We start from the raw sequence: 21,629 nt of genomic DNA, 5'->3' as shown, positions 1-21,629 counted from the left end.
CCTCTTTTGCCTGAAAGATTTCCAGTGTGAGAGCATTAGAGCACCCTGAACACAGGGAACAGATACACACAAATGATGTATCTGCAAAATGTTTTCTAGAGAGGTGGTAGAGGCCTCATCCCTGGAGACATTCAAGGTCAGGCTTAGTGGGGATCTGAGTAATCTCTTCTAGTTGGAGATATCCCTGCTTATGGTAGTGGGTTGGACTAGATGACCTTTAGAGGTTCTTTCCAACCCACATGTCTGCTGTTGCTACTCACCGAGTGTAGTAATGACTCAAATATAATCTGGTAAACTGATGAAAAACTACCAGAAATTGTTCATCTCAAGAGACAGTGACGTGTCCTAACTACAGCAACAGGATTTTACTGTAGTTGAGTAACAAGGTCAACAATGGCCATGTCTGATTCCTTGAGGAAATAAACTCTCATGACTGCTGAGTCTGTTACTGTTCACATAAGCTCTGTTTATTGTGTTGGTGTCACCTTTTATTTTTCCTTTGTTCAAATCTAGACCAGAGAGAAAGAGAAATGAAATGTGATTTATACACTAGATTGCACCTGCTACAACTACCCTTGATGAGACATTTGTCTGCCTAGAAGTAGACTATCATCTCTTGTTTACTGAGTGACACCAGAAAAAGACTGGGGAAAATGGTGCTTTTGACACAGAGCAAGTGAATCTATCCAAAATCTTTCTATCAATACTATACAAAAATTTTAATGCTTTTTTCACATCAAATAAAATGGTAGAAAATAGGAAGTACTTCAAGCTGTAAAACGTGTTGAATTGGAACTGCAGCTACTACAGTGATAATACTGACTGTAAAATACCAGATGAAATGAATGAATGAATGAATGGAGGGGGAAGAAGCAAGTTTATTTTTCCCTTTGGCTTTAGAGATCAGCTCAGTAAAATATTTTCTTCGTGTTCTGAAGTACAATCTTCTCCAGGGCACAACAGATTGTTCAGTTCTGGCTGGAACAATTCACAAAAGAGAGTTGGTGAGCAGAAATACTTCTGAATATTCAACTAAGTATTTGTAGAACCCAAAAAGCACCTAAAGGAATATAATCAAGGCCAAAGCGGGAAGGGATGAAAAGTTAAAGAGCATCTAGACACAGACTACTGATAAACTGCAGGTTTTCATCCAAATCCAGATCATCATCCAATTTTGCCAGGTTTGTACTAAATAACAAGAATTTGAGATCTCTCAGAGAACAACTCTGCTTTTATTATCCACTTTATCTCAAGGGATGCTGCAATTCTTGGCCAGAAAGGCAACAAAAAACACCTTGCTGACCCAGAAAAGGTTTATTTGGCTCACAGCTCAAATCTGAGCAACTTTCAGGAATTGTGACTGGCTTCCTGGTATTTATCTCACAAATGTAAGTTAATTACTAAAAATATATATATTATTTTGATAAAAAGGCAACTTTGTAAATGAAAGAGCTTTGTTTGTGATATTTTTCTTTTACAGGCTTGAAACTTTTTAGGGAAACAGAAAGACTTGTGTCTTCTTTTTTTTTTCTTCTTAAGACTTGACATGTTCAATACTGAAGAAATCAGGGCCACATAATTTACAAGCACAGCACTGAATTCCAAAATAGAACAGTGAGGAAGTGGAACATCTAAGTTGGACTGTATGTTTGTGACTAAGATCTCGTTCCTAAATTCACACTTGGCCAACTAAAAAGAAGGCATCTAAATTTCAGTTGTGCTTTGTAAATTCAACATTCCCACTAGCTTCATCAGGATCCAGAATTACATAGTAGTTAAAAAAAAATATCCAACTTGTTCTGTTTAAGGATTTAAATTCAGGATTAAGGTTACAGTTGTAACAGATTTAAGGTTCAAAGCATCAACAATATAAATTATATCTCAATTAACAGCATACTTTCATACCAGAAGAGCAAAGCCTGAGACCTGCATGAGAGAAAATTCCAATTGAGATCTCATCTTGATACACTACTGACTAAATCAGAAAAGATGCACTGAAGACAGTGTATTAAATTAGGTTAGCTCTATATGCCATATTTTAACACTTCCCAGCATTCCCTGATAGTGCAGGAACAGAGCAGTTCCATGAGATTACATAAACCTCTCCACTTTCTGCAGTTGAATCTCTAAAATTACAGCTCATTTTCAGGATGCAGAGGCAAATTCTCCTGAGCATGCAAGTTTCAAAACAAGTCAGTCAGCTGAAGCCCTTATAAATCATAAACCAGCCATCACTCTGCCATACAACTGGTCAGTAATCAATGGCTATTTCTAAGCTTAAACTAAGATTTTAAAAACCCCAAACTATGCTTCAAAGTTTTCTTCACCCAACTAAGACTTCTCCATTTCAGCTCTTGATTTGGTCTTTTGCCCAGTTAGGTTCATGTAGTATTTCTTAATCCCATAAGATTTATTTCAAAGAAATCATGGACATTATGTTGAACTGAGATATCTTGATGAGTAATTCTCCTTTTCACCTTGTTACAAAAAAGTGAATTATCCATGAATTACCATCATGTAATGGTAATCCCTGTACTTTAAGGATCAGATTCCCACAGATCAGAATGATCTCTAAGCCTGAAGTCCATAATATGCAGATGAAGTAACTGTGTGTTTCTTCCATCACTGAGTAAAACTACACTAAACCAAACAATCTCAGCTTCTAAGCATGAAAACCATCACAAAATTCCTTAGGTTAAAAAGAGCACATTGTCTGCTAAGAGGTGATATTTCTTTAAATTTCTCTCTGCAGCTTTTGCATGAAGAGATAGCAGAGTTGAATATCTAAACTCACTGCAGTGCTACTCAGAAAGCAACAGATTCAGCCTCAAAATAGACTATTTCACCTACCACTATAAGCACAGCAATGCAGAGCTAAGCAGGGACTAACAGGCTCTGCCTGACAGATGCACCCTAGAATGGCCAAGGTTTCCAACCAGTGCTTACCCCAAGTACTGAGCAGTGAGCAGTAGGAAAGAGAACATCTGAGCACATTATTACACCGTGATACTCTATTCAGCCTGAGGGTATAAGCCAGCTTTATGATGAGATCATAAAGCAATTTTTATACTGAATTTATGAAATCATTATAGCAGTCACTTCCAGAAGCCAGTGACTGGTTTATCAGAGGACAGCCTGTAGCAAAAATGAAACTGCAGATTGCAGAGAAGCTCAACTGCAACACTGGCAGTATCCAAGACTGAAGTACAAAAACTGTAAGGCAAACAAGTGGAGAGAGAAGGTTTAAGCATTAAGACTTACAAATAACTGGACAAGCACATTTCAAAATCAGCAACAAGAGAAGCATTTATTTTCATTAATTTTTATTTGCACCTTTATTTTGAACACTAGCTTAGGCACAGCACACAAGATTGAAAATCAACTACTATTCCTGAAGATTTACAACAGACACCTATTCCTAAATCCTATATGAATGACAGCTGAGCATTTCACCACACGTACAATTTGTTCAAGATCAACCTTGTTTCTTAACTTAAAAACTCCCACATGCTTCTTACATTAGTCTTTGTCAAACCACTTTAATTGCCTGTATTATTGTAAGATAAACATTAAACATTAAACTATCATCAAGCACTCACCCTGAATGGCACTGTGCAGGACACAGGCAATAACCCCAAAACACTGAATTGTTCTGCAGTAAAAGAAAGTGAACGGAACTCAAAAAGATTTATAATCATCAAATATTTTGAGATTTGGGTTCAAAGGGAACCCTGGATCATGCCTCTTCTTTATAGCCCAGCTTGCTACATTTTAGACAACCATGTTCTTACTCAGGAGAGGAGTCTGCATTTGACAACAAACATACATTCATGTACTCTGAAAGAGACCCAGGCTAAAGCCAAGCAAGTCAAAACCAAAAATACAGCCAATTCCTCAGAACTCAGCCAGGAAAACTGGACCAGAACACTTTATAATTCTATCTTTAAATGCGTAATTGACTCAATTATTTACAATAAGTGTGTGATAAGTTTCTTTTTAATTTGTCTAGCTTTTATTTTAAGCCACTGGTGGCTCTTCCTGTTCTTCCTATTAAACAGCACTGTCCAAGTAGAGAGAAGTTGCAATCAGAAACAAAAAGATGGTAATAAATAGAAGTAGACAGCAAGGTAAATGCTGGATGTAAAACCTTATCACAGAATGACTGGCAGTCAGATGCAATGTCTTCACTTCAACAGACAAACGCAATCACTTCAGTTATGACAGGTTATTTTTTCTGGTCATTTGCCCAGTACCAGCCACATGTGTCCCTGTACACAGGGACTTAATTATGTACAGAGTCTGGTGAATTGAAAAGTACTTTTAAAATATTCTAAACAGTTCTGAACTTCATAAGCACTTTTAATCCAGGCAGATCAAATAATTGATTTACAGTAGTTTAATTGGAGCAAACTGGGATAAAATCATTTATAGTCTATTTAATGTGGTAAATAAAAATAGAAGTAATAGAACTGGACTTTTGTTAAAATGGAATGAGCCATGAGAGCAAATCACTCTACAGATGGTGGTGTATTACCAAGGTTTCCTCTCTCCTCATCCACAACAGACCTATCTTACAAGTATTGGAAAACTATCCTCTCTTGGCCAGAAGGGCACATTACACATACAAGAATGTCTGTTCCCTACTGTACATAGTTTTGATCACCTGCAAGGTCCTTCCATCACAAAACAGCAATTAAGTCAAAATTAATTCCATAAACCTAACAACAAAACCAAGCATGTGCATTCCTACCAGACTGTTTCACTAAACACTGTATAAAACCAAGCTCTTGCTTTACAGCTCCTCCAACATCCTCAGAAAACCACCATGTAGACCATTGTGAACCTGTAACTTCTTGGCTGACAAGACAACAGTGCACCAAAATTTGGTGGTTTTTTCATGCCTTTGGTGCAAAAATATTCTGCATTTCTAGATTTTTAGTCCAATTACAAAATCACATGTCCCTTACTTCCATAAGGCAGGAGTGTCCATAGGTCAGACACTCTACATGAAGTTCTCAACTTAAAAATTAATGCTGAGGATCTTACCCACTTAAATGTTTCCTCAATCTTGCTGATTTATATTTATGAGCAATTGGGAAATACTTTGCTGTGTCATAAAATACAAGTAAGGCTTTACTTATTTTTTATGACCTTTCATATGCTGTCATCATCCTTTTTGTACTACAGAATCAAAAGTGGTGATGAATTAGGAATACTAATGGTCCAAAAGAAACATACTGAAAAATTAATAGCTTCACCTGTTTATTGATTAAAGAGAATCATAAATAACCTTACTGGGAAGAAAGCAAATTCATGTGCAAAGGGAGTTACTTGAGAAAAGCAAAGCCAGAGCTGGCTTCTCAGCCAAAGCCCTGCTGAGCCAAATGCTGCATCATACAACTCTCCATCTAAATTCTGAATTAATTGATGCAGAACACAGATCCAGGCAGGAAACTTGCCAACCCCTACACGGCATTAAGAACATTCACCAAAGCTGGAAGAGACCAAGGAAGCACCAGCACTTACAAACTTTGTTCTTTTAACTTGACATTGTACCTTCTGCAAATCTGGCCAGAAGCTTATTCTTATTTCACTGCTCAAAACAGGAGGTTTACATCTTCAACAGGTAGAATCTTCAACAGAAATCCAAACAGCAGCTGACTCCAGGGAAGGCTCTCTCAGTAAGCACAGTGCAGCTTCTACCAACACGATTGTTCTTTCATCCTCTTACTTTATTTGCTTTTCTTTTGGCTCTCTCAACTATTCTGTTTTATTATGTCTATGATCACCTCTAAAAGGCCATGGGAAGTGGGAAAATAAGACTGATGCCAAAATGTTCACAAGGTAGAAATCCTTCTGTACATTTTAATAGAAGAAAACCAAGAATTCATACAGAAGCACTTTCCCAGAGAGTACAAAACATAATAAAGCAACATGGGGTAAAGAAGTGACAGTTCCTTGAGTACACTGTACTGATAACCAGGCTCCTGTGAGCCTGATCTTGTTTCACCTTCATGTTTGTTTGTTCTAATATAACACTCCAAACACAGAACATCAAACTGTTCTAAAAAAAAACAAAGGGAAATATTTATGAGACAAAGAAACCTTTAATCACACAACAAACCATAACACAGTACAGTGAAAACCAAATATTTTACTTCTTTTTATGTCACTTACTTACCTTCACATGACTGAAGTCACCAACTTTGCTGCTTTCCTGTGGATTGACAGGTTTGGTCTCTACTCTTGGTTTGACAACCTGTCGAAAAGGGCTGGAGAGTGGAAGTCCACTAACACTGATTCCATCTAGAAACAGAATAAATAAAATTACTTTTGCTTGTCTAGCATTATGTATTATTCCAAAAAAATGAGTATAATCAAAGGGAGACAAAATACACTAAAAGAAATACCAACATTTTATACAAAAAGGCAAAAATAAGAGATAAAGATTATTTTACTATGTTTTCCCCTAGAAGCCAAGAAAACCCAAACAGGTATACACCTAAAACTCAGTGAAGGTCGCTGGAAAGGAAAGTGAAACATCACGACAGAAATGTTAAGAGTTAATAACATGAAATTAGTTTTAAGATTTACAATATCAAAAAGAACAAAAGCAAAAGTTTGTGCTTTTCCACAACAGTGATCCTATCAACTGCTTAGTATCTTTCAACTTACTTCCAATATGAGATCTGGGGATTCCTTTTCAGGTTTATGTTGTTGAAAAGAACAGAAAATAGAGAAGACCTATTTTGTATAAACTGTTGATGTAAAAATACACTAAACACTTGTCTTGTATAACAAAAGACAGATTGGAAACTAAGGTTTACATTGTAATAGTCAACAAAGAGCTTAGCAGAAATGGAGATGCTCAGAGGAGTGTCCTCAGCTTGGTATTTACGAGCAGTCTGTGTACTGGCAGTGCCCTGGACAGCAATAAAAGACAACTTAGCAGTGTGTTTTACTGCCAACAAGGTTGTGTGGCTTTAGGGTAAATGAATACACTGCAGCATATTTGGGTTTCTCACCTACCAAAGCTACATTCTAAGCACTAACCACTAAAATGTGTGAAAACTTACTTTTGAATCAAAAAACGCCAGAGGAAGAAGAAAATCAAAATGATGATGTTTTAACATACATTAAATCTACAGTAATTATTTATTAACAATTTGTTATTATTTAGATATACATCCCAAGTCCACAGAAAAGCAGGATTTTGTTCCTTTCTGCTCTGCAGAGCAACTGCAGACATCCACAAATACACAAACACCCATTAAAAACAAGGAAAATCTCATCTTGCAGTAGACACATACAGCCTAACATTTGGGAAACACCAAATCATTACATAAAATCCAAACTTATTTCCTTTTTGGAAATTGCTCCTCTCATATAATATTTGCTCATATCATTATTCAATTTGATGACCTTGATTCTGGACCTCTTCAGGATACATTTATCACAAGTAGAAACCAGAAGAACAAGATGGAGTATTAAATGGTTTTGCTTCATTGAAATCCAACTTCACAGATATCCAATAAGAAAATAAAGGGCATCTCCCATATTCCTTTACTTCCAGTTTCCTTCACAAACTAGTTTGAAAAAGAACCTTAGTTCATCCTTAGAGGTACAACAATATTAAAACTGAAAGAGGAGAGATTTAGGTTAGACATTAGGAGGAAATTCTTCACTATAAGGATGGTGCTGCCCAGGGAAGCTGTAGCTGCCCCATCTCTGGAGGTGTTGAAGGGCAGGTTGGATGGGGCTTGGAGCAACCTGGTCTGGTGGGAGGTGTCCCTGCCCATGCAGGGGGGTTGGAACTGGATGACTTTAAGGTCCCTCCAACCCAAACCATTCTATGATTCTGTGATCAGATTTGAAGATTCTGATTCAGGAAGCTTACTAGTAAAAAACCTCAAGTTTTTAATTTACAATTAACTCACCTTATACAAAAATATAAATAAAATTAAAAGAATGATTACAGTTTCTCAGAGAATTAATATGTTCATTATGAACCATGACCAACATAATCCTTTCAGCTCTTAGCATCTCTTAAAAGCCAACATACTTAAGCTTAAGATTTGAGGCAATACTGTTCTAAAAGTTACAGACAACTTGCCAACAAAACTGATCATAAATCTATTTTACAGCAGGCTTCTAAATCCACTCTTTTTTAAATAAAAAACCAGAAAGTGTTACCCAAGGAAAAATAATTCTTTTCAAACTGATGAATGATTTTCACTAGTTTTGATTTAGAACAAAAGTGGACACTGATTAGTGCAAATTGCAAACTGAAAAGAAAAACATGACAAGAACCAAGCATGAAAAACTGCAGAGCATTCTCCACTTTCTGTGAGGAACAAGTGTTCCTTTCTTTGAGAAAGGAATAGATAATGGCTAAAACAGCACCATGGACATAAAACTAACACCTTTCCTAATTGCTTTATTAAAAGGCCATTCTATTTTCATTTTCTTAAGAAAAAGAAAAAGTATGGTTTAAATCTTTTCTCTGGGGAAGAGAAGAAGCAAAAGGATCATCAGAGCTGCAAAAGGAGGTCTGATAGACAAGTAAATACTGATTCTGCTTCAAGTTGAGAGGAAAAAGTCTAAGGTTTGACCACTGTGTGGTCAAATTGTCTGTTTCAGTCTTGTGGCACTAAGACTTCACATACAACACAGAGCCCCTGCCAGGGACTGTGTTATATTTCAAACTACTGACTCCTTCACACCTTTGTCAGGGGACATAAAAAACCAATAACATTCTGCTAGTAGTTGATTCTTTGTTGTATTTTGTTTTGTTTTAATTATTTTGCTTTTCCTGTTCTCTGACCAGGCAGCAAAGTTGGTTAGATGTTGTCCAGCTCCTCTGTAATACATTAGCCACCATAAAATGAGGAAACATATTCTATTAAAAGCCCTGGTAGGTGCAGAACTTAATGAGGGAAGAAGAAAACACATAATTGAAAAATTGAGAGCAGCAGTGAAGAAGTTCACCAGAAGTTTTAAATTACTTTACAATTCAATTTTTTTCAGATTTCTTAAGTTCTTCTCTCATGAAGTTTAAAGATATGAAGAAGCTAAATTCTCCATAGTTTTCTTTCATCAATCCATACTGTCAAAGAGCTTCAGGAGCCTTTCAGTATAAAAAGAACTATTGTCTTTCTGCTCTCTCCAGAAATCATAGAATAGTTAAAGCTGGAAGGGATCTTAAACATCGAGTTCCAACCCCCTTGCATGGGGGGGTCCCACCAGACTAGGTTGCTCAGAGCCCCACCCAACCTGCCCTTCAGCACCTCCAGGGATGGGGCTTCCACAGCTTCACTGGCTCTGACCAGGCAGCAAAGTTGGTTAGATGTTGTCCAGCTCCTCTGTAATACATTAGCCACCATAAAATGAGGAAACATATTCTATTAAAAGCCCTGGTAGGTGCAGAACTTAATGAGGGAAGAAGAAAACACATAATTGAAAAATTGAGAGCAGCAGTGAAGAAGTTCACCAGAAGTTTTAAATTACTTTACAATTCAATTTTTTTCAGATTTCTTAAGTTCTTCTCTCATGAAGTTTAAAGATATGAAGAAGCTAAATTCTCCATAGTTTTCTTTCATCAATCCATACTGTCAAAGAGCTTCAGGAGCCTTTCAGTATAAAAAGAACTATTGTCTTTCTGCTCTCTCCAGAAATCATAGAATAGTTAAAGCTGGAAGGGATCTTAAACATCGAGTTCCAACCCCCTTGCATGGGGGGGTCCCACCAGACTAGGTTGCTCAGAGCCCCACCCAACCTGCCCTTCAGCACCTCCAGGGATGGGGCTTCCACAGCTTCACTGGACAGCCTGTTCCAGTGTCTCACTACCCTCACCCTAAAGAATTTTCTCCTTATCTCTAATCTAAATCTCTCTTCTTTCAGTGCAAATCCATTGTCCCTTGTCCTCTTACTCTTGAGAAGCCCTTGTCAGAAGCCCCTCCCCAGCTTTCCTGGAGCCCCTTCAGGCACTGGAAGCTGCTCTAAGGTCTCCCTGGAGCCTTCTCTTCTCCAGGCTGAACAGCCCCAACTCTCTCAGCCTGTCCTCATAAGAGAGGTGCTCCAGCCCTTGGATCATTTTCGTGGCCCTCCTCTGAAATCTTGTTGATTTCTAGAGTACTCCCATGGTAACAGCACACAATCAAGACTTATTTGATAGTAACTGCAAACACACAGCTTGCCTCTCCAACATCACCATCACTGCTGTCACAACAGAGCAAAATCTCTTCCCAGCATTTACTCTCCCATCTCAAATGTTAAGCAAATTGTCAATTTAATTTCATTAGCCACTTTCACAGCATGCTACACAGAAGAATCCTACACAATTCCTAATTTGAATGAGGTGAAATTTACCAAAAGAGCTAAACCTGCAGATTTATAACCCAGTGACTAAGCACTGAAGAAAGAGCTGGAACAGGACAGATTCCATCCCATTCCAATACACAGCTCCCCTGTAATGCTGAGTTGTACAAGAAACACTGGCTTGGTCCAGGTGACAGAAATACAGACACTCTTCAAGAGGCACTTCACAACTACAGTGGTCTCAAACTCTATGGCAAGGAAATCCTTAAATAACCTTACCACTGAAACCAGAACACCACACAAGCCTGTTCAAATTCCCAAGCAGTGCTACTTGGCAATACGATGCCATGTGAGATGCAAAGTTTTCTACAGATCCATGAAATGTCCTTAACATTATATATTGGGTGCCCATGTTTGGGTGCTTGCAGCAGGGGCTGCAGGGCCTCTGTGAGGAGAGGGGAAGGGGGGAAACAGGTTGGAGTAAGAACTCCAGAAACACATAAAGAGTTTTTTGTACAACACACAACTTGAGCGTAAAATAGCACAACTAAAATGCCCTGTCAACCCATTTGTTTATTTTGTCAGTCCATTACCTGATAGAAATTCCAAAACAAAGAGCCTCTGGTAGGCAACCTCTCCTAAGAATACTCTTAACAGTTTTAAAGTCCTTTAAGCATGCAGAAAAAAAAAGAGCAACTCAAGTCAGGAGAAAATGCTGGCCAAAGCAGAATATGCCTTTTTTTCCTAGAAAGAAAATAAATTTAAAAAATTGATCTTGTAGTCTGTTGAAAGTGGGCAGAATTCTAGAAACTTGCTGTCTGCAGCAACAAAGAGGGGAATAACATAAGAGTAGATAGTTTCAGGCAATGTAATCCACTTCAGCCTTCACAGTACAGAAGAGTATTAAGATGCAGTTCCTTCTCTGTCTCCAAAATCTCAGACTAGCACACAAGAGACTCCAGGCAGCTGTTCTCCAGGCAAAGCTTGGATTCCATCAATGCTCTGGCTCCCAGGAGAAGGCAGAGACAACACGTAGCAGACTAAGCACTTCACTGAGATTCCATCACATTTGAAGAGGATGGCAATATTAATTAATAGCAAGTGCAATGTAAGTAAAGATTGCTTCCCTGTGAACTAACCAAAGTAAAATTGGAAGTGAGATTTAGAATAAGGGTGAATGCAATGAAAGGGAGCAAATGAAGTGTAAAGAAATGCATAATCAAAGGCTAGAGATTATTTATGCACACTACATTAGATGCTAAACTAAGTGCCTCAGAAAGGAAGCAGTGCAACAGGATGGCAGGTCAATTAGGTTGTATGTGCCAATCTTAAATTTATTTGTAATATGTCTGCTCTACCTATTTACATTGTAAAGATCTGGGACCTGAAACACCTCTTACTGCATGTTTGTAGAGTGGCTGGTACAACTGATAGAGGCTAAGTTCCTATGCCACTTACAGTTTAAAAAACCCACCCTGTATCAGTCAAACTATAATTTATTTTTTTAATAAAAAAAGTATGTATCTAGATTAAAAGGTAGTTGGAAGAGAAAAAGGCATCCTCTATAAGCACTAGAGCTGGAATTCAAGAAGAATTGTGTAAGAAAAGTTCTCACAAAATTAAGAATGTGATTTAATTAACACAATGGTGAAGCATTTGTAGTTTTACCAAAACCAACAAACAACTCATTCACTCAGATTAACAGAGCAGTCAGAATGAAAACTGACATCTTCAAACTACAGAGACAAAAAACTTCTAAGAAATGAAATATTTTGAAAAAAATATTCTAAATTATTCAATGTAATAAAGGCAACCAAGAATAGTAACATAAATTATCATATTGAAATACCTCTGAGGACTTTCATTATCCTCACTAGTAATAAAATTACCCTAATAGAGTCCTCTAGGATACTTAGTTTTTCAGAAGACCTGTCAAGGCTACATTTAAATTGAAAACCAGGCATCTTACTAACAAAATACATTGTCTATATGCTATGTAAGTTTAGGAAGGTTTTTAAGTAGAAAAAATACAGCCATTTAAGCAGAAAAGCAATGAAGTGAGTATGAAAAGGGCAATGGTCTTGTATACCAGTAATAAAAACAATTCAAGATCACAGCATTTAGAAATACACTACTATTTCTCTGCAAGAGAAGAGAAAGAGACTTAAGGCATGGATTTGCTTTCCTCTTAGCATGTAATTAATTAGTTCCTTTGATGAGTTTATGAATTTAAATATTCTTGCACCTGTCTTTAGGTTCCCTATACACAGAATGAATGAGCACTAGCATTTTACATAATGAAGTACTCATTGTAGGCTAAATTAATTAACTTTGCAAAACATTATCCCCATGTAGCAGAAGCTTTTTTTAAAGGACTGCTTCCCACTAGCTGGTTACCATGCAATCCAGAAAGAGCAGCTCTGGTTCCTTTTCCCATTGAGTGCCAGGGAAATACTGGGTTTCAGTCTGACTGGGAGGGAGAATTCATTATGCACATAACCTGAGCATCCTGTTGACCTCTTCAGGCCACCTTACCAGGTGACAGAGACCTTACTGTTTCATCACCTGAAGCCATCTATCCACCTTAGGATCAAGTTTAACACACACACTGACTTTCCTAAACAGGACTTACACAGCAGGAACCATGAACCATCCACTTGAGGGGCAGGAGATGGAAATCTTCATTTGCTGCAAAAGGATGTCCTACAGGGAACCCCTCAATCTTGGTCAACTGGTTTCCACACGTAAGCCTGATCTTCTTAATCCTAATTAATGAAGTGTCTCTAGAACACCTTCCCAGATGTTCACAGTGTTTGCGAAGTAATTAATTCCAAAGGTAATAAACCAAGGCAATTCAGATTGTGACAATAACCTTAACTGATGTGCTCTAACAGGAGATACATTCTTCTGGAATGTTGTCAGGCACACTCATAGGCTGTATTTGCAGAAACCCAATTCCCAGCATGGAAGCCTGTGCAACAGAGTGGCATGTTCCTGACATCACAGCTGGGACCTCACAAAACATTTAATGTTCAATCAATAAATGCCAAAAAAAATCAGTATAAATAAATAGGAAAAAAAACAAAAAACAAAAAACAAATCCAAAACAATCCTAATTTTATATGTGGAACAGGAGGCTGTCAGCATATTGCTACTGTTCAGGGGTAAGATCCTGGAGCTATTAATCAATCTACCAACTCAATGTTCAGCAATAGTCAAAAATCAAATGACAAATTCTGCATTACTGCATTACACTAAGGAAAGTGATATAAAACAAAATAAAGAGCATCATGAGGTCGCTACAGAAAGACACAGATTACCTTTCAAATAATGCCTCCAGCCTACCTCAAACATACAGAGCTGAAAGAGATCAAAAAGGACATCAAGGAGGGTTATCAGTGCATGGAACTGTTCCCATAACAGGGACAAGTAAGCCAGTTAGCAATCTACGGTCTGCAAAAGAGACAGCTGTGACAATGACACGAGGAAAGGGTCAGGACTGCAGGAACGATGCTGAGGAGATGCACTGTTCCCTGGTTCTTGCAGTACAAGAGTCAGGTAATACAAGAAGGACACCAGGAAGTGCAAACTGCTGCCAGTCATTTAGCTGTGACTCTTCTTCTTGTACCATGAACAGCACTGACAGAGAAAACAAGCCATCTTATGGAAGAGAAACCCACTAAGGATGACTAGCAATGCCTAAAACCACAGACATCATACCAGGATCTGGAAGTTCCTGAGCTAACAATAGTTGGAGCCCAAAAGTCCAAGGGAGAGGAGCATGTATGTTCATGATTTTCCCTGTGTTCTCCCACAGGCATCTGCTCTTGGCCACTATCACAGGCAGGATATTGGACTAGACGGTCATTGATCTGATCCTGTACAGCCACTCGTGTTTTTCCTTCCTTTAATCTAGAAGAACATCTAACATTTTTCTTTACGAGACAGTAGACCATCAACACACAAGAATTAGATCACCAATTGTGAATGATAACTTAGTTTACTTTCCAATTGGATAAGTGTATCATCAGAAACATCAGTAATTCATCCTTTCTGTATTATGTCCTGATTACAAACAGCATAAAAGGAAACAATTTCGGCAGCAAATGAAAATAGATCAAAGTAACAGATGCCCTGCTAAGGGCATTACTTTTAAGAGACAAAAGTATTTTGATCATTATTGTAAAACTGGTCTCCCAAAGACAAAAGTACCACAGCTACTGTGGAATAAAAGTCACGTTAGTTGCCATTGATTTTTCTAGCTCTTTGCTGTTCTTTACATCAGCATCTTACCTGCCTCTTCAGAAAGCACAACAGTTGTAAAGTTAAAAGCCATATAGAAAAATTAAAGTAGCAAGTAAAAATCTCAATATACTAAGCATCTCTAATAACACTTTCAAAGTACCCAAAGATACCCAGGTTCTAAAGAAACATTAACTTTCTACTCCTTTATCATTACTGCACAAGAAAACGTTGAATTGCTTCCAGGCTTCTTATACAACCTTTCAAAGAAGCCAAAAGGAAGAAGTGAAAACGTTCAAAGATTTTGCTTGTATGTGGGCCCATGAAAGTTAAGATACAGGTAAAAATGAGGCTTAAATCCAAATCCCACAACTGTTTGAGCAATAAGTACATTATCTTCTCCTTCTATAGACTATTTATTCATATCTTATGTCATCTGAAAACTGCTGGGCTAGTGTAGCTCCTGAGTGCCTTTAAAGTTTTTTGGAGACAAAGGAAATATATATATGTGCATGTATATGTGTGTATGTATATATATGTATGTAAATATATTTGGAAGCTGCATAAGTGAAATCAACAGAACTGGCACTAAAGACAGTAATGTCTACCTTTTACAATTTTAACTTCTATAATAATTTCTCAAGTTATATTGATTACGTTGATAAAATTCTTTCTCATTTCCATGGCTTTCATTTCTTTCTATGTCATACATGTATGTTATATGTCAACATATCAAAGCTAAGTCTCCAAAGTTCAATTTAAAATTTGAATCTGAACTGGCCTAAACCACACACAACGTCATAGATAATGAGATTAATTATGACAAGTTCTTACAAAATAAGCACAATAAGAATTTCTATGGAAAAGAGAGGTCATCTACAGGGTACCAGAGGACCAAGAGTTCTAGATTCTGTAAGTAATGCATTATCACCTACTTGTGAAATAGTAAAATCACCCTACAGTCACTTTGGATCTGTTGCCCGAATTCTGTGAATTTGTGGCCCAAATTTGTGCTGTACAGAATCACATTGACTGTCAAGGGCATTTCTGAAAGCCTCAATTCCTTTACAGCTGTTTTCACACCATCAGAGTGAGGCCTTCCACCACTCTCAGCTTAGCAAAAAGCTCTGAAATAAAATTCAGTGTAGCAGCACTGTGGGTGATTTCCAGTTGAATCCTAAATATTTTTATAACTCATGTACTTTACGCCAGTGAGACTGAAAAAACAAAGCAGTCTTTTAATCTTTACTAAAAATTAGTATCAGTTCTGTCTAAATGCATTTGCAAGATAACTCATGGAAACCAGCCCTATTCAACTTAGATCAGCTAAGCATGTGATTTTATTGTATTTTTTCTATACTGAAAATATGTATTTTTCTAAAGATTAATTATACTGATAATGAATACCTGCAACCGGATCCTGGGAAAGATTCCAAATAATAATGGGGATTTTTTTTCTGTTTTATTTTTTATTACAGGAATCTCTTTTTTTGTCAAGTTAACTCAATCAGTGTAAATACATCAAGCAATTGAAAAAATACAGAGTATAGCAATTAACTCCAGAGAGACTGTGTGTTTATTTTAAAAAGGAAATCCTTATTACAACTACCTGGTAGTCGTAATTCCAGATAAATCTAATCCAAACATACATTGGGTTTTGGTTGTTTGTTTTTTTTATTATTCAAAAGAAACCATGAGTTTAATCACATGAAACTTTCTCTACAGTGCAAATACTAGGGGATTTGTGCCCCACTTTTCAGTACAACACTTCTAGCAAACCTGTAGTCAGCCATGATTAAGAATTCTACAATAACTTGGATAACTAAATTATCAACATTATTTCTCTTTAACACCCACTGATGTTTCCAAACTATCTTCATAAGATAAGGATAAAAGGACACACATGAAAAAACACTCTGTCAAGAAAGATAAAAAAGCCAACAGGGCAAGGTCTCATGATGGAAAAGTTTGGTCAGACTATCACACCCACAACTGTTACAATAATTCAGTTTTCAATCCAGAGGGCTCAGTGAACAGCTTTCTTTGCATTACAAGACACAAATAGCATAGAATCACAGAATGGGTTGGGTTGGAAGGGACCTTAAAGATCATCCAGTTCCAACCCTCTGCATAAGCAGGGACCCCTCCCACCAGCCCAGGCTGCTCCAAGCCCCATCCAACCTGCCCTTCAGCACTTCCAGGGATGGGGCAGCCACAGCTTCCCTGGGCAACTCAGGCCACGGTCTACCCACCCTCAGACTTAATTACTTGTTCCTCATGTCTCACTTAAATCTCCCCTCTTGCAGTTTTAATCCATTCCCCCTTGTCCTCTCACTACAAGCCCTTGTCAGAAGCCTCTCCCCAGCTTTCCTGGAGCCCCTTCAGGCACTGGAAGGTGCTCTAAGGTCTCCCTGGAGCCTTCTCTTCTCCAGGCTGAACAACCCCAACTCTCCCAGCCTGTCTCCAAGGCAGAGCTGCTCCAGCCCTCTGATCATCTTCATGGCCTCCTCTGGACTTTCTCCAGGTGCTCCACGTCCTTCTTGTTTTGATGGCTTCAGACCTGAATATAGTACTCAAGAACTGGACACAGGATGTGAAAACACAAGGCGACATCACACGCTGCATTTCAAAAACTTAGAGATTGGACCAGATGATCCTTGAAGTCCCTTCCAACCTGGCAATGTGTGATTCTATAATATGATTAATGGTACAACAATTGGATAAGTGCTTGTCAGAAGTTATGTGCAACCCCCCTAAGGAAGGATACATTAAAAACTCACCATCACTGAGATCTTGCAGAAGGTTTTCTTGGCATGAAAAGTCCAGTTTCACTTTTATGTTTACAGTAAATGTTGCAATTTTTCCAGGTTTTAGAGGAAACTGGGAGAGGGTATCTTCTAGATTCCAATTCAAGAAGTCCCCATACAGCTTCTCTGTATTAAAATAAGTATTTCATGAGCATAAACCCTGTGTTAAGGCAGTTAAAAGTTTATAACTGTTATAGAGAGTATTAACTGACTTGTCATTTTCTGTTTATGTTCTAAAATATTCAGAATTAAGACATTAAAGTGAATGTAAGTCTAAAAAGACATTAGAGCTGTTACTGACATTGACCTGGAAGCATGTAGATAACAAAGCTCAAAATACCACTCTAAGTGAAGAACACTACCAGAAGAAAAATATTCCACAACAGGCACCATCAACCAACCACATCCAATACTCATGGAAGGAACCTAAAGGCAACTAAAAGTTCATCTGGTTTTAAATCATACACACTCTAACTCAGGAAATGGCACATGAATGCAAAAAGCATTTCATCAAAACAATACACAAAAATAAATCAGGTACAATTCTGAAACACAATGAAGAAAGCTGTGAAGACTGTTGGCTTTGTTTTTTTAATAAAGTCTTTTCTCAAAACTAAGAAGCATCAAGTATACATGACCCAAATATGAAGGATGATGCCAGACAGGATAGCTTGTGTTACAAAACACTTGTAGAAATTCCATGTCACTGGTCCATATGAGATATGCTCCTCTGCCCTAAGCCTAAAGTGCCAGAGGTATTATGAGGAAAAAAACCCTAGTGTTTACTATTCATCAATATATTGAGATGCTTTATCCAGTTATTGAGCCTCCTTATTACTCTCGTAGCATCAAAAGATCCACCTTCAGATAAAGAGAAGCAGAAGGTTAAGTCCTCAGGGTGAATCAGTTCTGTGTTATTTCAAGCTGTGAAGTAGGCCAAAAAATGCAGTCATGGACACTGAAGTACCTCCAGTAGAAGCATTCCAAAAGAGCAAATAATTTCTTTCAGAATGACAGGAGAGGTTGTTACATGCTAGAATGGTACCATAACCCAGTGACTTAACCCAGTGAATTAATCCTACTTCAGTAGAAGACTCCTGTGAGAACAAGGGCTAATGAACACAAGACATCTCTCAGTTGTTGAAAGAAGGTCTCACCCTGGTCGGGTGGTCTGTAAGGGGCTCCCACTAGGATATCAGCCTCACTGGCCTTCCCCTTTATCCTTACCCATAAACACTCCACCTTGGTGTGTCTAACATTGAATTCTAGGCAATCAAAGCTCTCCTTAATATACAATATCACTCCACCACCTCTCTTGCCTTGCCTGTCCCTTCTCAAGAGATGCAGCCACCCACTGCAGCACTCCAACCATGCGACTCATCCCACCAGGTTTCCATGATGGCATGGTGCCATGGTCTGGCTGATCTGGTGGTGTTAGGTCATATCCTGGACTTGATGATCTCACAGGTCTTTTCCAGCCTCAATGATTCAGTGATTCTGTGACCTCTACCTATGAGATTTTTCACTTTTGCCCTTCCAGTTCTTTTCCCCACCTTGCTAAGGAAGAGAATGGGGGAAGGGAGTGAGCAACTGGGTGGGGGCTTCAGTCCCAGCTGGGGTCAACCCCATCATAAAGTCTAATATTTGCAATGTTAAACACTGCAGAGAAGTCTACTAATACGGAAAATAAGCATCATGGTTTGACTGGCATAAACCTAAAAATATATTAATTTATTGTAGCGAAGGATACAATCTTCAAGGTACCCTGAAGAATTCTTCTAAAGGCTCATTTAAAGACCATTTCAGCACTGCTTTACAGAAATGAGCACCACTGAAAGTCACAGTTCATCTCTACTTCACACCAGGCTACTCCATTCAAGAGCAAGTTAGTATATTGCCACTTCAGAGCCTTTCCAAAACCATCATCTAAGATCTGTTTGTGAGAAAACGGGGTGGGAAGGCTGCCTCAACAACTACAATCTAGAATTAAGGATTAAAAAAAAAAAAAACCACTAATTAACATTCCAGTCTAAATTTGGTTGATTTCTACTGAAACAACTGCAGCTAGGGAAGGGGAAAAAAAAGTGACTTTTCCATTAATTTCTACCTAAACAATAACTGCTCTGTCTGAGCTATCGTCTTCTCACAGACCATCAATTGTCTTTCCACATCAAAGCAATATTATAGACTTCATTATAAGAAGAAAGAAGAGGCAAAAATCAAAAAATCCTCCTAATAATTGTTTCCTTAAAGTCACCTCCACCTCATCTAATGATTTAGCTGTAACCATATCACTGTTCTATTTTCTCTTTTCAAGAAAACAAGTAGCTTAACAACTATAGCAACCTCTGTACCCTTTTCCTGGTTAAGTAAAAATTTAAGATGGTAAAGGGATGTTTTCCTCAGTGGATGCAAAGAAGAATGACACATCCCAAGCACCTGAGTGTATCTTCAGCTTAATGAGCAATGAGTTTTCAAACTCATTAAGTAGGAGATTTATTTGAAGATATGAGAAAAAAAAACAAACACTTTCCAAGTGAGAGTAGCCCTTGCAGATACTCTCTAATTTATCACCTACAAGACAAGGTTTGAATCCTCAAGCTAAAAGTTAAAACTGTAGAGAAAAATCTAGTTTCTGTGCATCTATCATTGGTTCATAGTTTAGTAATGTTTTCTTCACTTTGTTCAGTAATCATCATTACAGTGAATTATACTGTGGTATGGGGGACTCAAACCTTTCAAGTGACTGGAAAAGACTTTTCTTTGGGGCATGTCTGAATTCAGTTGTTTCTAGAATCCAAAATTTGTGTTTAGCAAATAACTGAATTTACAAACTAATTTAAGTCAAGAATATAAATTAGTGACTTGTTTTACCATTTTTCTAGATACTAAGTCACTAAAATTATAACCAATATTATAGAATAGCTCACCCATGACTTAACTTTGGGTGAAGGACACTAAGAGTAAGTCAGAGGAGCAGGGACATTTTTGCAGCTGCATAAAACCTTGGTGTGCTCACATCCTAAGTGTTACTTGCAATTCTGGTCTCTGCACTGCAAGGAAGACAATACTAGAGGTAGAGACATTCTAAAGAAGGGTAAATAAAATGTTTGAGGGGGCAGATCAGGTGCTGTGTGAGTGGAGATTTAAAATGCTGGGACCCTTCAGTTTGAACAAAAGGTTGAGCAGGGGAAGGTAATTCAGTTCACAAAAATTGCAAAGGTGGCAGATAAAGTGTATGCAGAACTGTGCCCTGGTATGGCAATTGGGAGCACTTGGTAAAACTAGTAGGAGATCAGATTAAAACAGATAAAGCACTTCCCTGCCCAGCTGGTAGTGAACTTTTGGAGGCTGCAGGTTCTACCTTCACAAGGACATTTGAACTAATGAAGAAAAGCCTGCCTGCATTCACAACCCACTATGGAACATAAGCCAACTCTAGTTTGAAAGACTTCACAGTCGGGGGGGGGGAGGAGGGAAGAGGGGAGAAAGGGTAAATAGATCTATTCTATTTACCTTTAAAAAACTACTCCATCGTTTTTTTAAAATGGGTTACCTGGACTTCAGAGCAGATGTTTCATGTTTGGTCTGGCACAGCTAAAAGCTGAGACCACAAGCAGATGAGTTCCAAGCCCATGGGAAGTCTACAACTAAGCAGGTGAATGCATTTCTCCATGTTTAAATTCTAGAGGTCAATCACTTCTAGGAAAGATCAGTGATTTTGCTTCAACAACCCATTCCATTCCCTGTGTGCAGCTGCTGCTCACTCCTACAGCAGTTGCAAAAGATTTCTGAGCAAGTGCCAAGACTAAAAGAACCAAAGAAAATCAGGTGAAACCAAGGATGATTAAAAGCTCTGTATTTGGCTGAAATTGGAGAACAACTTCTCACAGGCTCCCAAGTTGACAGGCAAGCTGTGGTGATGGCAGATGAAGATGCCTAACAGCTTTTAAGGAGACCTTGAGCAGTTCAAATCTCAGGCACACTTCAGGTGAGGAACAGTAAAGAACATCCAAGAGACTACTTTTTAATGCACCAGGTAGTTCATAGAATCATAGAATCATCGGGGTTGGAAGGGACCTCGAAAGATTTGCACACGCTCTCAACTAGGTATGAAATATCAAGTGAAGAGTTTGTGTTGCTGTTGGAGATGGTTTCATGTTGGATGAACATTATTTCCATGCCTGTAGAACCACTGACCAAACTGAGCTGCTGGCATTACAAATCTTAGCTCCCTGTTGATCAGCAGAATCCTTTGTTACA

General features: G+C 38.1%; 1 protein-coding gene across 1 annotated transcript in view; it reads right to left on the bottom strand.

Moving 5' to 3' along the window:
- TRAPPC9 (trafficking protein particle complex 9) overlaps positions 1–21,629 on the bottom strand; it is a 453,230-nt gene that overhangs the window by 369,344 nt on the left and 62,257 nt on the right. Inside the window, exons 15-16 of the mRNA XM_009996696.1 lie at positions 17,340–17,492; positions 6,182–6,306 (exon numbers count right to left, since the gene is read on the bottom strand). Coding sequence (XP_009994998.1) covers positions 6,182–6,306; positions 17,340–17,492 — 278 coding nt within the window. The remainder of the gene's footprint in view (positions 1–6,181; positions 6,307–17,339; positions 17,493–21,629) is intronic.

Source organism: Chaetura pelagica, unplaced genomic scaffold (genome assembly GCF_000747805.2).
Source record: "Chaetura pelagica isolate M959 unplaced genomic scaffold, ChaPel_1.0 scaffold260, whole genome shotgun sequence".
NCBI lineage: Eukaryota > Metazoa > Chordata > Aves > Apodiformes > Apodidae > Chaetura > Chaetura pelagica.
This window is presented reverse-complemented; position numbering and strand designations above follow the sequence as displayed.